Raw genomic sequence first — 16,170 nt, forward strand, 5'->3', positions numbered from 1 at the left:
ATGGATTGGCTCCCTCACCGAACGGCTGCTTTTCTGTTCCTTTTGTTGGTAAGTCGGATTTTAAAACAATATTTGTAAATGCTGTGACTACGCCAGTTTCATCTTCCTCAGCAGACCATTACATTTTACATTGTAAACTATTCCCCAAAAATATCTTGTGAAATTTACCATAAAAACCAAAGCTCTGCTCATTTTAAATAGCACTTCTGAACGTTCTATAAAATCAAACAAGCTTTTCATTAAATACTGAAAAATGTTTCTTTTTAGACTTTTGGCAATCTGTTGATGTTCAAGATGTGACTTTCTATGTTTACTGCATGATTTTTCAGGCAAATGTTTTCTGTGGCTGCTATTTAAAGGTCACAGTTATTAATAAAATGCTATAATTATAAACATTTTAATGGTTGGATATAATCTGGTTCTATGTCCTTACTTTTTTATCAGTTGAGGAAATACATTTTCTAAAAATTTAAAATGCCGTTTTTCTAAAACGATTAGCAAGATTGTTTCAGAGCTGACCAAATCCTACAGCTATTTTCAAGAGAGAAAAAATGACAAAATTTAGTAATCTTAGTTAAGTAAAAATCAAGACTTGGCCTATTATTTCACATTGCAAAGGATTCCTGTGTTGTTGTGCCCTAGCGTCTGAGCCGCCATGTGCTGAGCAAGTGAGTGCATGATGAAAGTGTTGCTCTTTGGGTTTGTTTTTCTCACTGTAAAAGGAAAGTTGTGGCTATGGTCAAGTGGCATAGCTGTTCAATGTGTTCATTAAGGCATGGAAATTACCCAGAAGGGACTTAAAAGGGCTATGGGTGCCCTACTGCTCCTGCAATCTGATTTTTGCGTGGATTCATTTTGCTCATCTGTGATGACCTCTTGAAATTCGGTAGAGGTTTAAGGCCCTGAAGATTGAGAAGAGCAGGATTTCTGCTATAGTTATGTCCTGTGGTTTTCATGAAGTTTTATATTGTACACAGTGTATTAGTATGTGTAAATGTTTGTTAGCTTCTCATTATTGAATTCTCTAGAAATGCTGTAGTCTGAGAAAAAGTTTGTGTTATAGTTTAAGAAATCCTAAAACTATTATGAAAATACAATCGATTAATTTTAGGTGACAGCTCTGCAGTCAGTAAAGTAGAACTAATTAACACAGAGCAGCTGCCAAGCAAACAAGGGCAAAACTTGGCAAAAGCAAGTTATGGTTCGGATAAGTTTCAACTTGTTCAAGGCAGCAGAGAGGTGTCTGACACTGGCCTGCTGCACATCACACTAACACTTCTGGATTTTCATGAAGCACAAGTGACTATTCATTTCACTCAGTTACCTGGTGATGCACAATCCCAGTGTGTTGAAGTTCAAAATGCTTTATGTCTAAGACCTGTCCATTCAAAGGCATTTTGCTGCTTTACTTCTCCCAGCAACTCTGGAGCCATTTTCATTCTATCATTATATTGTTGTTACAATTGCAAGTGATGGAGGGTAGGTGCTGGGTCAGAAAAAAGGAGCAATTCTGGAAAATGCCATTGTGTTTTGATGACTATCAAATATTTGAACTTTTACTACCCAGAGGAAACCCTTGTTGTTGTTATGTGTTCTTCTGCCCAGCAATGTTCATGATGGCTTGTACGACTTAATAGCATCTCCCAACTCTTTAAAGAAAGGTGGCAGACAAACTCTCGAGATCAAATTATACATTTACGTATCAAGTTTTAGTGTATTCTGAGAAAAAGTTTTGGCTTTTGGCTTAACTAATCTTTCATGAAAATCACTTGTCTGAATGGTGTGTCTGGTTAGTATATTGTTAATAAGTTGCAGCAACTAAAATTAACATGGAGTTATACATATTTTAGTATACTACTGCATTTTCAAAAAAAAAAAAAGGAAACTTACCAGCCCCAAAACAAATAATTTTCTCTATGGATTTCACCATTGGTGGGACTGATTCTGCAACCTTTGCTCATGTGACTTCAAAGACATTATTCTCATGAGTAAGGGAGTTCTGTTTGTGATACTAGCACAGACACGTTTTATGGAAATAACCTGTTTGATCAGGTATGACTCTTCTCCTGCCAGCTATCATGTGACAGCCAATAATTTTAAATTCACCACATCTCTTATGCACTTTTGTCTGGATACATATTCCCATATGTTATCTAGTCTTATTTTTCCCCCCTCAGTCATAAGGCTATGGTTAGACATGCTACTCATAACTTGATTGCGTAAAAATAACGTAAAAATTGTCAGGAGCTACATCCTCTTTTTGTATATTCATGTGAAACATCTGCCAGAATTGAATCAGGAACCTGCAAGTTCTTCTGCCAAATAATTCTGTTGTAGAAATATAAACTAAAGCAATTCCACATCCAGGAACTATCACCTAAGATTAGGTACTTAAGCCTGCAGTTTTACATTCCTAAGTAAAATGGCCATTAAGCAAACATGCATTTGCAGCCAGAATGCTCTAAGTCATATCAGAATTCAGGTTTTATTGAGGAGATTGAGGGCACTTAGCATGGCTAATTTGAAAAACTCAAATTTTAATGATAATGGCGTACACACTATATTGAAATTACTTTTCTGTTCATTTTTCTAATGGTTAAGCTCATTTACTCTATGGAAATATATTGTATCTGCATACAATAGAAGATACAATAGCAGAACAGAAATAATCTCAGTGGAAACTTTCCTAAAGTTGTCAGTTCTTTGAGTAAACTTATTTTAAAATAAATAAAACTTAGAAGTAAATTCTTCAGCTTAACATGAGCATTGTCATAATTCCTGAATTATTCCTGTCACAACTCTTGAAAGAGTAATGGATTATCCATCCTGGGTGCAACTCAAAGTATTGCTAACCTAGGAAACACCTGACCTCCTCTGAATTAGAAAACAAAATGCCAGGAAAATAATCCAGAAAATCTTTCCCTTTAAATTGGATGAAGTACATTCATAAGTGACATATGAAAAAGTGAAGTATAGAAAAAGAAAATCATGTTGCAATGTTTAAAAAGTGATAAAATGGCATCATTTTAAAATATGAGGGTTTGTCTTATATTTGAACTCTGCTTTTCATTATTTCATATGCACTGATGTATCATTTTTTTAAAGAGATGCAGAATGAATAAAGGGGAAGGGCTCATTATTGCAACCCTTTTCTAGTCAGGGCTTTGGATGAGTAAGAAAGATGTAAAAGTCCCAAAACGCTGACAGTGCCAGAGCTACCACGGCAGCCTGATGACTAACACAATACGTGTGAGTTCTCAGCACTCCTCCCATCCAGGCCAACAACAATGCCACTGTTGACTTCAAAGAGAGAGAAGCAGATCCCATATGAATAATGCTGGGAAGATGTTAAAGGCATGTTCAGTCATTTAGATTTGAGTAGGTGGAGAAGGGAGGATTCTGTAATTACGTATGATATTGCTTGGTACTCAATTAATGATTAGTTAATTCTTGTTTGTAAATTGCTTTGAGGGTGCAAAGAACAGAAGACATCCTATAGGCCTAATTCTGTCCCCAGTTACATCAGAATAAATCCAGATTAACTCCAGTGTGACTCTAAGGTGTCATTTTGGACACAGTGTCCAGGTATCATTACAATAAAAGACAAGCTTTCAGACAGAACACTGTGCAAATGACAGAAACAAAGATGACTTGTTTCCTGCCTGCCCATCTCCCAACCCATAACAGAAACAGCTTGTGCAACCAGCATCTAGATTCTCTGCAGCTTCCTTTTTTTCACAGTCTCTCAGAGACTAACAGGACAGAAAATCTTGGCATCATTCTCACCAGCTTGCCTACCCCAAGGTCCTCAGGATGCATCCCACACATTCCAGTGGCTCCTATTGCTTTAATTATTGTTTATCCCTGTGTCTTTGGAAAGTACTGTACTTCGATATGGGTTTAGAAGGGATTTTTTAACTACCTAAAAATTTGCAGGGTTAGCTGCTAGGAGACAGAACTTATCTGCTGGAAATAGCACTAGAAAAAGAAAAGGTTTGCATCTCAGATAAATATTAGAAATAGACAACTAACTGGGTTAGGGAAAGACTTCTAACTGCTGGTGACAGTGGAGAACCAGAAGGCATTAGTTGGGGAGGGGGAGGAGTCTCTATCCCTGAATCCAGTAGGATAAATGTAATTTCAAAATTGTTCAGATTTATCTGGTGAACTAGACATTTATGTCTGATGTCTGCCCGTCCTCCATCAGATCAGCCTTTTCAATAATAACATGAACTGTACTAAGGATTCTGAATTCAAGATCTTCCATTACCAACAAGTAGCAAAATGGGGTTTTCCTTCACTATCACTGCACAACTGTGAAAATACAGGGCCTAAATTCATAATCCGCAGCATCACCAACTGACAAATTCCTGATGCTCCCATTACTGGTGCTCAATAACAAAGGATAAGACTCCAATGTGAAATATATATTTTTCACTGCTTGAAAACAGAACTCCCTATAGGCTGGAATCAAGAGATTTATGAATGCTTATGTCTTTAAGTAATGGAATTCTTTACAGGTATAATTCTTATTTCAGAAAAACTCAGAATAGTTTTTCAGAATATGAGAGTGATGTGGCTGGGTGTCAGGCATTAGTCTCACTGTTAAGTAACAGGATAGGCCACATGATGCAGACAGCAGACAAGATTCACTAACATTGCACTGGGAGGTGCATACCCACGGTTTGCCGGGTCAAGACAATTGTTTGCATGCCAGAAGGGATTTCAGCCTAAGGGTGGAGAGGATTTCATTGTGCTCACCAAATGAGGTGGGATAGACTGATAAGAGACGTTCAATTAGTGTTATTTCTGGTGGACCTCATCACTCAGGTTCTCTCGTGAGGGTGTAGTCTTCCCCTTTGACTCTTCCATGTTCCCCTGGGCTCCAAAGGGGATTATAAAAAACAGGACTGAGGTCCCACTGGGGCGAACAAACCCTGCCATTCACAGGGAGTCTGATATTGTCCCTTCTCTGACATGAGGAACAGAATGGCTGCACGTGAATTTGAACCCTATGCTGAAGCTGAAAAACAGTCATAAACCCAACAAAAGTTAAATGATGTATTGGTACTTTTAGCACAACATGAACATGTTGTAGTGATTCTCCTGCAGAGTACTTTTCTTAACCATTTATGTCAATAGCTGGCTCAAACAAGGAAAAAAATCCTTACTTTGTGAATAGTCAAAAAAATTTCAAGGTACATATGCACATCAAATGGGCAGATCCAGTCTAAACTCCTCCATTGAGAATGGAGGAGAATGGATTAAGGCATCCATTATAGGCCAAGGTCTCAAGGGATGTTTTGGGTAAAACCATATAATAGGAAAACACTGTTTTGTAAATGACAGATGGTAAATTCTTGCAGCATAAAGGTAAATGGGGAAGAGAAAGAGAGAAAGGAGGGTGAAGCTGCTGTTCATTAATCTGTTGCATGTAAGAAGCTGTCTTAACATGAAGTAAGTGGAAAAAATTTTGTGTCCATGTTCCAGTCTTGCCAGTACAATGCAATAAATTTGAAGTGAGGAAAGTCCCATGATGTAAGGATAAAAGATGCCAGATTTTATCCAAATATAGCTGACATAAAACCCCACAGATATATCAGACAAAAAACAAAGAAACCAAAACAAACAAAAAAGCTATGGGAAATTATAAGGAAGTGAAATACTCATAACTGCAGCTGTTAACATTTATTGAGAAAAGAGAAACACTGCAATAGTTTTTGAGTCACCTGGATATTTTGTATCTCCCAATGATGAATGAAACAAGAATCCAGTTCTGAAAATCCCACATTCTTCACCCTTTATTGTCTGAAGAGAGCCAAAGCAGATCCTAAACCTGAAAGAAATGCTCTGAAGAAAGTGAACTTCATTTTCACATCCTATTTAGGAATAAAGTTAATTAAATTGTGCTGTCTTTTAAATTGTGCTAATCAAGAAATTGAGGCTACTCTCATTTGAATTTTAGTTTTAAAGTAATTACATACTGCATCTGATCCTGCTACCTTTATTTACTCAAGATTAGTTACATAGTTGAGTCTTAAATCAAAATCAACTGCACTCCAGGGAAATTTGCCTGAAAACTTCAGGTGGGTTTCCATCTTACATTGAATCTCTCCAATCTCACTGGGAAGTTCCAAAAAACCCATTCTCATTCTTTCTGGTTAAATTACATAATTAAGTACTCCAGGGTTATTATCAACTTTCCAAATTGAAAAAAAAATGAAAAAAAGATTAAATTATTTATGATAAATACTTTCCTGGTTTCCTACGGTGTTTGATAAAAACTCTTACAAATACTTCTCTCTTCAGCTGAAGTGTTAAAAATCTGTGTGAAAGCTTTATTTTGATAAAGGTATAGTTTGAAAATTGCTCTGGCATATCCATTCAAGTTCTGTCTTGAAAGACAGAATGGATTTTGAAGGTTTTAACTCTCAAGGAATTTATGTGCTGGATATAGAAAAAATTTGAATTTCACAATCTCATTTATGGAAATCTTGCAGCTAGGTAAGCTATTGCAATAGGCCTGCAGTATAGCAATGTCTTACAGATGGGTTTTGCTTGCTGCATTTTGCCTTGCAGTTTTACATGCCAATTTTTTTATTGTTCTTGCAGGTACTCTTGGATTTCAGCACAGGATTTCATGTGGAGGTAATATTTATTTATTTAGAAACTATTTTTCTGATTAAACAAAATGTAACAAATGAAAAAATCACGTGGAAAATACTCAACTAAGACACTTCTGAACCTGAAGATTGAAAACATATTTAAATATTAAACAGCTGCAGGTAATAACCTGCTAACCCTCTCAAGAGAAATTCACCTAAATCTAAATGAGTATCTCATACAAATGAGTAATTTTAAAATAAACATGTACAGTCATAGAGTTTGGGAATCACAGACATGTAAAAAAGCACATGGTCTACAAAATTCTCTTTCCTTCTTATTGTTGGAAATTATAATTGTCTATATTTATTTTAAATGGACTGAGTCACATGATACTGGAACTCTCTGTTAAAGGTAAAAGAATGGGATGAAAATGGAATGGCAAGATGGAAAACCTTTAGAAGACAAAAACGTGAATGGATCAAATTTGCTGCAGCTTGTAGAGAAGGAGAAGACAATTCCAAGAGGAATCCAATTGCCAGAGTAAGTAGAAAGAAAAACACAAGTATTCACTGACAAGGAAGTTTTGCCAAAGACAGGCTGATAAAAGCAGAGAGATTTAAAGATACATATGCTTAGAGTAGTAAGAGAAAGGAATGTAGAATAAAAGAAAGATCATGCAACATTCCCAGCTCTGCTGAGACAGTCTCATAAGGTGAATCCATGTGGCTGTTGAGGAGTAACCAGAGGCTTCCTAGAACATTGCCATGAGTCTACTTCCCAGGCAGCTCCAACCAGTGACATTTTTCTTCTCTCTCTCTCTCTCTACCTGGGAAACCCCTGAGCAGAAATTCAAAGATTGTACATGACCTGTGGGAAACAGAGAAAAAGAAATATTTTCCTGTTCTCTCACTGTGATCATGCCCTTACTGAGTTCCAGCCACAGTGTGATACCCTTGGAATATCTCTTCATTTCCCTGACAGACATAGGAGAAATAAAAGGCCCATCCAGCCCTTAAGGGTTCACAGATGTCTAGGTTGACATTTTGTAGAGGAGCCTTCCATTGATTCTGTCAACTGAACCTTGCAGTAAGTGGTTGAGAAACTGAAGTTATATAGAATTTTTTACAGGAAGTAGGAATAGAAGAAAAAACCCTGTAGGTGTCCTCGGTAAACTGGCATAAATCATTATTATTATCTCTAACTGTAGATCCGGTCTGACTGTGAAGAAGACAATCCAATCACATACAGCATCTCTGGAGTTGGAATTGATCGTGCACCCTATGGAATATTTGTTGTTAACCCAAGAACAGGAGAAATTAATATAACATCAATAGTGGATAGGGAAATAACACCAGTATTTGTTGTAAGTACTCCCCTTTTTCTTGACCTTTATAATGATGGATCTGGGATGGGACAGACAACCAATTGGTTTATTTCAGATTGCTACTTTGCTTACAAAACTTTTGGTTTTAAAACAAGTAAATCTCTTTATTTAGATACGTTGCTTTGCTAAACACTCAGTGACCGGTATAGATTTGGAACCACCTCTTGAACTTCGAGTCAGAGTCCTGGATATAAATGATAACCCTCCTGTATTTGCACAAACTGTATTTACGGGATCTGTTGAAGAGAGCAGCATGGACAGTGAGTACCTGTGCTATGCCTTCTTCAGTACTGCTAGTGAAGCTCACAGAATACAGTTAATATAAACCTGGGGAGTTCTTTCTGCTTTTCTTAGGCAATGACATAAAATGGTCGGGGCCACTGCCGAGGAGGGAGCAGCAAATGCTTCTCCAAGTGCTATTTGAGCCAGGGCCTGGGCTAATTGCTATAAATTAAACAGCAATGCTTCCTTCTCCCTTTCCTCCCACACACGAGTGCTGAATGTTCCAGCATACCATCATGCAAATTCTTTCAGATGTGAAAATGTAAAAGAAATAATTTCATTCCTTCTCATTAGAATAAAAATATCATTACACTTATTTCCTTGGAGGGTATGTAAAATACATTTTTCCCCATTTTTCTCTTTCAAATATTTGTACTTGTAGCCTGTGTATTTGCAATTGCAGCAGAATATTACTAAATAATTCTGTACTTAAACCATTAAAATAGTTCTTTTTACCAAAAATGCAGCAATCAACGTTAGACATGCAAATAGCACTGAGGCAATGGTGCCTAACATTAATTTTCTTCTTTCTAGAAATTCTCATTTAAAGCTGTGATTTCTTATAGTGATCTCTACAAGCTCAGTACTTACTGTATTTGCATATTCCCTATGGTGATAGGGAATTTAACTTCTTTAAAGAAGTTCAGTGAAAGTCTGCATTATTCTTTCTGACATGGATTTTTAGTTCATTTGAAGTCATTAACATTGTCAGAATCAGTACTACAAAACTAAAGTTTTGGTTTTCTCTGCAAATGTCAAGGAATAGATAGCCTTCTATCATTTTCATACACTGTTTTAGCATTGTCTTCACGAGTTGTTTGCAGGAACTCAAGAGATTTTGGGGGTTTTTTTGGTTTGTTTGATTTTTTTTTTGTTTGTTTGTGTGCTTGTTTTGTAGGGTTTTTTTTAATTACTATTATTTTTAAATTTATTTTTAGACACACTGGTGATGAAAATCATTGCAACAGATGCAGATGAACCTAACCACTTGAATTCTAAAATTGCCTTCAAAATAGAGAGTCAGGAACCTTCTGGTCCACCCATGTTCATTATGAATAAATACACAGGAGAACTCCATCTTGCAAATTATCTTGACAGAGAGGTAACATTTCCCCTTCCAAAGCTAAATAAAATTATGCTGTAGTGACTATGTGCTATGAGAGCGAGAAAAATATAGAAGAGAGAGAAAGGTTGTGGTTTTTTTAAATATTAGTGGAGAAATGCATGGTTTTGATGTGTCGCAATAAAATGTCTAAGTAGAATTCCTGTATTAGGAAATAGTAGCAAGCATGAGTTATTTATAAGATGCACAGATGGTCTTCTAACATACTCATTTCTCTTTTTGTGACAGCAACATAGTAGCTACACTCTGGTTGTGAAGGCATCAGACCGGGACGGGGCTGCAGATGGAATATCATCGCTTTGTAGCTGTAATGTGAAAGTTATTGATGTCAATGACAACTTTCCAACTCTTGCTCAAAGCTCTGTAAGTTTCCAATAACAAAGGCAGCAATACTGATTTAAAACCCCATTTAAAAGCCCCGTTGGTAACAGAGCCCTTACTAACCCCTAGAGAACTTTCACATTTGCATGCTCCATGGGATTGACAGAGTTGTTCCCTTGAAGAGTGCTCAAAATACAATCTGCTGCTTGTGCAACAATTCTGGTAACATACACACAGATCATTTTTGTATTCAGAGATGTAAATCCTGACACTGTTAGGACTGACTTCTTTGTATTCAGAGAAATCCTGTCATATAGGTGCCCAGATCCCTGCAATATGAGATTATGTAGAATAACCCAATCCTTGGAAGACCATTTCTTATAGAAAGCACAAATCCTTTTCTTCTAAGATGCCTCTGTAAACCTTGGAGGTGACACTTGGAGATTTTCAAATCACAATCACAATTTCCACAATTTTTTACAATCACAATTGTAATCATAATCACAATTTTCCCAGAACATATTGTTTTTATTTAAAAAATTTATTCTTTGCTCAGAACATCCTTCAAAAGAATCTCTGCAGACAGCTGTGGTTTCCTGTTTTCCAAACATATATATGTTTGCTAATAGGTATTTGTCTGTCATTTCAGTTTTCAGCAAGTATTTCAGAAAATTCACTCAGTTCAGAACTGCTACGAATACAAGCTCTGGATGCTGATGAAGAGTTTACAGACAATTGGTTAGCAGAGTTTTTCTTTATATCCGGTAATGAAGATAACTGTTTTGAAATTGTTACAGATCGAGCTACAAATCAAGGAATCCTCAGAGTAATTAAGGTATGGATAAATATTGTGATTCAGCTCTTGACTTAAAATTTTAATTAATTGTTAGTAGAAATAAACAGGCAGTAAAAACACTGTCACTCAACCATTAAAAATAAAAAATACTTTTAAAATATTAAAGGAGCTTTTATGTATTATCTAGTTCTCTGTGGTTTACCTTTTAGGAGCTGGATTTTGAACATATGCGAACTCATTCACTGATGATCGGCGTCAGGAATGTAGCTGCATTCCACCACTCTGTTGCACATGAGTACCAGATATTTGGGACACCCCTCACAGTAGAAGTAAAAAATTTGATTGAACCACCAAGATTTCATCCATCTTCAGTTGTGTTTTCCCTGCCAGAAGGCGCAAGAGTGAATTATGTTGTAGGAACATACACAGCTATGGATGAGGACACTAGAACCATTGCATCAAATGTTGTGTAAGCTCTGCTCTGCTTAACTTCCTGGATGGAATAATTCTTTTGAGATTTCAATGGGAGGAGGAATACGTATTTTAAAGGATCCTTTAAAAAACAACGATTATTGATTAGCAATAGAAAAATAGCAATAGTACTATATAGTATCATACATTCTATGTTATTATGGAATAGTATATAGCCCATTTTGTCCTTTTCTTTCCTGACTACTTTTCTTAGCCTTATGCACAAGACAAAGAAAAGATCACTTTTCTAACAGGCTGTAACTTAAATAGACTAGAAGAGGGTTTGTTTTGTTTTTTTTTTTCTCAGCCTAAGAATGCTTTTTCTTGAAACACTTGCTACAAGGAGGGAATTTGTTAGCATCTCAACAAAGCAGGCAGAAAATCCCAATAACAGTCAATATTTTCCAATCAGAGTAGAATAAGCCCCTACTAGCTCATTCTCTAGTAAAAAAAAATTTACACCTGTTTCTCTTGAAATTAACAATAATAACTGAGACTATAATTTGCTTTTCAGTGCATGTAGAAATAAATACAGCCTATTTACAAATAGTTGAAAAAAAATTCCTAAGACACAGAAATGTGTCAGCAAATACAACTTTAGAATGTTATAGGAAGAACTGTGGATTTAACCATTGCAATCAACAAGGATTCTAGTAAAGGTCTAGTAAAGGATCCAGAAAAGTTTTACTTTTGGACTATGATGCCACTTTCAAAATAAAATGGGTTTCTATGCATTAGCTTTATTCCTAATTACTTTTCTGGTCTACCTTTTTTTGGAGTCTACATGGATTTTGCTTGAACTGGGTGAAATGCAATAGGATCTAGCATAGCCGAAAGAAAAATGCCAAAAGAAAAATGCCAAATTTTGTCCGCAAAATAAATATGTAATACGTATATTCATAACATAACGCTGAGTATTTTTACTTCACCAAACACAGATATAGTATAGGACGTGATCCAGCTGCCTGGTTCAGAATCAATCAAAACACTGGTGAAATCACACTGAACAAAGTTATTAGCCGGGAATCTGTCTATCTAGTCAATGGGCAGTACCAAGCAGAGGTTCTGGCTATCACCAGAGGTAAGAAAAGAGATTAATTTTTCCAAAATAAACTCTTTGTGTTCCAGATTTCTCTAAATGTTTTTTGCTGTTTCTAGTTCTCCAACCCTAACTGCATTGTTTATAGTATCAGTATTCCCTCCTGACCACAAATACCTTCTTTTTACAGGGGTTCCTCGATATACTGCTACTGGCACTGTTGTGCTTTCACTGGATGGCATCAATGCCAATTGCCCAGCTATTAGTACTGAAGTGAGGAAAGTATGTATGCATTCCCCATCAGTGGTTATCTCAGCAAAGCCTAGGGATGGTGTTGTCTATGCTACCCCCTTCACATTCAGCATACATGGTGAACCTCAGACCACATGGATTATCAGACGAATAAATGGTAAATTAACCTGCATTTTATAACAGAATAAATGATAGCAATAAGCTCTTATCTAAAATAACTGATTGGGATGTTACTTTATTAACAAACAAAACACACATTAGAATCTATTCAAATCACAGTTAAATACAAATCTAAGAAGTTACTCCAAATTTGAATATATGCATGCAAATACATATATATTAGAATATTTAAATCAGAATTATTACATGTATTATATTTTAAAGAAAACTGCAAATTTACTAGCAAAACTGTACTTTGAGTATAGATATGACAAGAGCCTTTATGGGTCTAAACATAATGAAATAACTCAAAAGGAGTAATTTGACACTTTTTTATTTCTGTGTTATCTAAAAAATCCTAAGCGTATATCAAATCTCAAATTTGTTTATTAAAGTATAAAGTTTATAGTTAGCAGATATTTACTTTTATGACAGGCATATGAAAATGGCAAATTAAGATTACAACCTTTAAAATTTATTGTACCAGTCACACCTACTTGTATTTAAAGAAAATTGTTTTAGTCAGTGCCCGGTGAAGCTTTGCCAGTTTCCTTCAATACGACATAACAAAATAATGAATTAATCAAATCCCCTGCATAACTAAATGACAGAATTTGCATAACTTACTGTTTACACAGAAGACTACATTATATGGCTAGTATCACAATTGCATGTATTCTTCAGTCTCCTACCTGTCCTAAACAGCTGCAAATATGTAATCTTAAATATTTTAAACCTTTTGAAAAACATGGATGAGTTCCTTGATAGAGGAATAAAAAATGCATAAAACTTTCAACTTTTACCTTTACCATTGTGCAAATAAAATACAGGAAATTCAGCAGTAGAAATAAAAGACTTCATTTTCCCCTTTTGTATTGCTCAAGTTTATAAGTGATAACTAGACTGATTTGGCTCAGGTTTTGCAAGGAAAAAAACAAGCATAGATGAGTACTTTTGTTTCAGCTTTGAGTAAATACTGTAGATGCATAAGTAATTGAGGTGCTTAGAAAGGGAACATTTTGTTTCATTCTGTTCTATGAATGTAATACACAAGTAGTATAGATTTGTACAACACTTATAGTCAATACCTTCATCCAAATATTTTTCTCTTTTTTTTTTTTTTTTTTTTTTTTTTTTTTCTCTCCAAGATTCCTCTGCGGAACTAGTGGGCCAGAACATAGACTTTTACCTTTATAGGATCTACATCGTTGTAAGGGACAGCCAAGGCCGGCGTTGTGCTCGACCACACATAATTCCTGTGCAAGCTTGCCAATGTGATAGCCGGAACTACTGCACCAGTGGGGCCACAAGAATAATTATCATCGGTGGTGGTGGTGGCTCTGGTGGTGGCACTGGTGGTGGTGGTGGTGGCGGTGGTGGTGGCGGCACTACTGGCGGTGGTGGCGGCGGCACTGGTGGAGGAGGCCGGGAAGACGGAGGACAGCAAGGTGGTGGTGATTATGAAACTGGAGGAGATTATGTGGACCACACAGATTGGCAGGGTTATACTGATGGCTACGGAGGAGGTGAGGAAGGATATACTGCCTCCACTGATGACGGTTACGCTGGAAATGAAAATTATGGCAGGCAATTAGACTCAAATACCACACTTAGTGGTGCTGCCATTGGCCTGATGTTCCTCGGCGGATTAATATTTGTTTGTAAGTATAAAATTAAGAAAACTGTTTTTATTATTTTTCTAAATAATTTTAAAAATGCATTTTTCAAGTCTTCTAAAATAAGGTTACTTTTTCAGTTGGTTGTTAATCCACTGGCTGCTATTGGCCATTTGATAGAGAAAAAAATTGTCTTTTAAATGAAAAGGATTTCCATAAGTTTTATGTTATACATAGATTTTTTCATTTAAAATTAAGCATTTTCTTTCTAAGACTTCTTATTCCAATTCTTAGACAGAGCTGTCCTGTCACTTACATTTTGCAATTTCTACATTTTGTAGAATGTAATGTAATTTGTAATGTAATGTAATGTAATTTGTAATGTAATTTCCATTACATTACTAGAAGAAATGGACAAGTATCAGCTCCGAGTTTGGTATGAAAGGATCTAAAGAACAAGATTCCTTTGAACTCAAAGCCAGATTTCAGTAGCAGAACAATAAGTCATAGATTTTGAAACTTTTGGCTATTCCTTCCAAACATTACATCTAATAAAAAACCAGTAACATTTTTGATAACAGGATCAAAACAGGATGTTAATTCATTTGTCCTAGTATGTTCATGAAGAATTATGAGCTTCATGGACTCAAGTTAGAATTTATACAAGCAATTATTTCTCAGACTACCACAATCATAGGTGATCATGCCCTGGGCATCAAGTAACCAACATCTAAAATTTTCCACTGCAGAAATACTGACTACCAAACCTGAGGAAATTGATTTTTTTTCCCCCTGATTTTTTGAGGAGGGGGATTGGCTTGGGTTTTGATCTTTGTTTATTAGGAATCAACAAATACAAAATTTTGAAGCTTCAAAAGGCTGTGCAATTTGTAGTCCCCAGATGGCTTATGTTACAGGACAGACTGTCTTTCTGCCTTTGTAAATTTCCCCTCATAGTCTGGAGTAAATACATCCTTAGTCATGCTGTATGAGGCAGCACTTTGTACACAGTATAGTCCTCTCCCCTTTTCATTTAACTTTGATGTTCAAGTAATCAGAGGGCTGGAGCAACTCTCCCATGAAGACGAGCTGAGAGAGTTGGAACTGCTCAGCCTGGAGAAGTCTCCAAAGGAAACCTTAGGGCAGCCTTCCAGTTCCTAAAGGAGTCCTGCAAAAAAGCTGGAGAGGGACTTTTTAAAAAGGCATGTTGTGACAGGACAAGGAGCAATGGATTTAAACTGAAAGACAGTAGGTTTAGGAAGCAATTCTTGGCTGTGAGAGTGATGAAACAGAGGCACGTGTTGCCCAGAGCAGTTGTGGATGCACCCTCTCTGGTTCAAGGCTGGGCTGGACAAGTCTTTGAGCAACGTGGTAAGTGGAAAGCGTCCCTGCCCATGGCAGAGGGATTGGAACTAAATGGTATTTAAGATCTCTTCCAACCCAATCCATTCTATGATTCTATGAATTAATACTGCGTTGCCTTTCTAAAATAAGCAGTGGTTTTGATGCTGGCCATTACAAGCATTCTGCAATTTCCAGCACTGAGTTTTTTAAACAACTAAGCATACCACAGCACTCTGGGAAACCTGACTCACTCTATGTAAACATTTGGTGAAACTAGGGCTTGGGGATTGCCCCTACTGCTTTTTCAAATCAAGCATTATGTATATGTAATGTACAACTGGAGCCTTAGCCAAGGATCTCTGTAGTCAGGTGGACTCTCCACTGATTCTCATATGTCTATTATTACTAATGTGTATTTCTTTTCAATTATTATACTTGAAGAGAAAAATGTATGCTCATATATCTGGAAAGAATAGCACTGAATGCTATACATAGCAACACTGGTTTTGTTTGTTTAATTTTAATATGTATGCAACTTATATTGGTTCAGCTGAGACAGATCAAAGTCTGTTCCCAGGTGTATAAGCATAAATTTAGAGTAACAGCCCCACCCCTGTGCTGCTGTGCTATAACTAAAGGTACAAATTATTCTGAATTTACAAATACAGGTATCTCCATAAGCAGCAAATGATTATGAAAGCCAGACTTACAGGCTGCTTGGTTAGAAACATTTGAAAGGCGTATTTTCAAAAGTTCATGAGCACCTGCCCTCTGGGG

At 36.3% G+C, this 16,170-nt stretch overlaps 1 protein-coding gene and 1 long non-coding RNA gene across 2 annotated transcripts in view; one reads left to right on the forward strand and one right to left on the reverse strand.

Moving 5' to 3' along the window:
• Positions 1 to 16,170, forward strand: part of LOC136554511 (desmoglein-4-like) — a 20,991-nt gene continuing 4,821 nt past the window's right edge. The window contains exons 1-12 of the mRNA XM_066546533.1: positions 1 to 48; positions 6,613 to 6,648; positions 7,018 to 7,146; positions 7,814 to 7,969; positions 8,103 to 8,250; positions 9,211 to 9,374; positions 9,624 to 9,758; positions 10,366 to 10,551; positions 10,722 to 10,981; positions 11,922 to 12,064; positions 12,213 to 12,431; positions 13,582 to 14,094. Of these exons, the coding sequence (XP_066402630.1) occupies positions 1 to 48; positions 6,613 to 6,648; positions 7,018 to 7,146; positions 7,814 to 7,969; positions 8,103 to 8,250; positions 9,211 to 9,374; positions 9,624 to 9,758; positions 10,366 to 10,551; positions 10,722 to 10,981; positions 11,922 to 12,064; positions 12,213 to 12,431; positions 13,582 to 14,094 (2,137 nt within the window). The remainder of the gene's footprint in view (positions 49 to 6,612; positions 6,649 to 7,017; positions 7,147 to 7,813; positions 7,970 to 8,102; positions 8,251 to 9,210; positions 9,375 to 9,623; positions 9,759 to 10,365; positions 10,552 to 10,721; positions 10,982 to 11,921; positions 12,065 to 12,212; positions 12,432 to 13,581; positions 14,095 to 16,170) is intronic.
• LOC136554519 (uncharacterized) overlaps positions 13,813 to 16,170 on the reverse strand; it is an 18,082-nt gene continuing 15,724 nt past the window's right edge. Inside the window, exon 3 of the long non-coding RNA XR_010783344.1 lies at positions 13,813 to 13,998. This is a non-coding gene — a long non-coding RNA (uncharacterized lncRNA). The remainder of the gene's footprint in view (positions 13,999 to 16,170) is intronic.

The sequence above is a fragment of the Molothrus aeneus genome, chromosome 1 (assembly GCF_037042795.1).
Source record: "Molothrus aeneus isolate 106 chromosome 1, BPBGC_Maene_1.0, whole genome shotgun sequence".
NCBI classification, from domain to species: Eukaryota; Metazoa; Chordata; class Aves; order Passeriformes; family Icteridae; genus Molothrus; species Molothrus aeneus.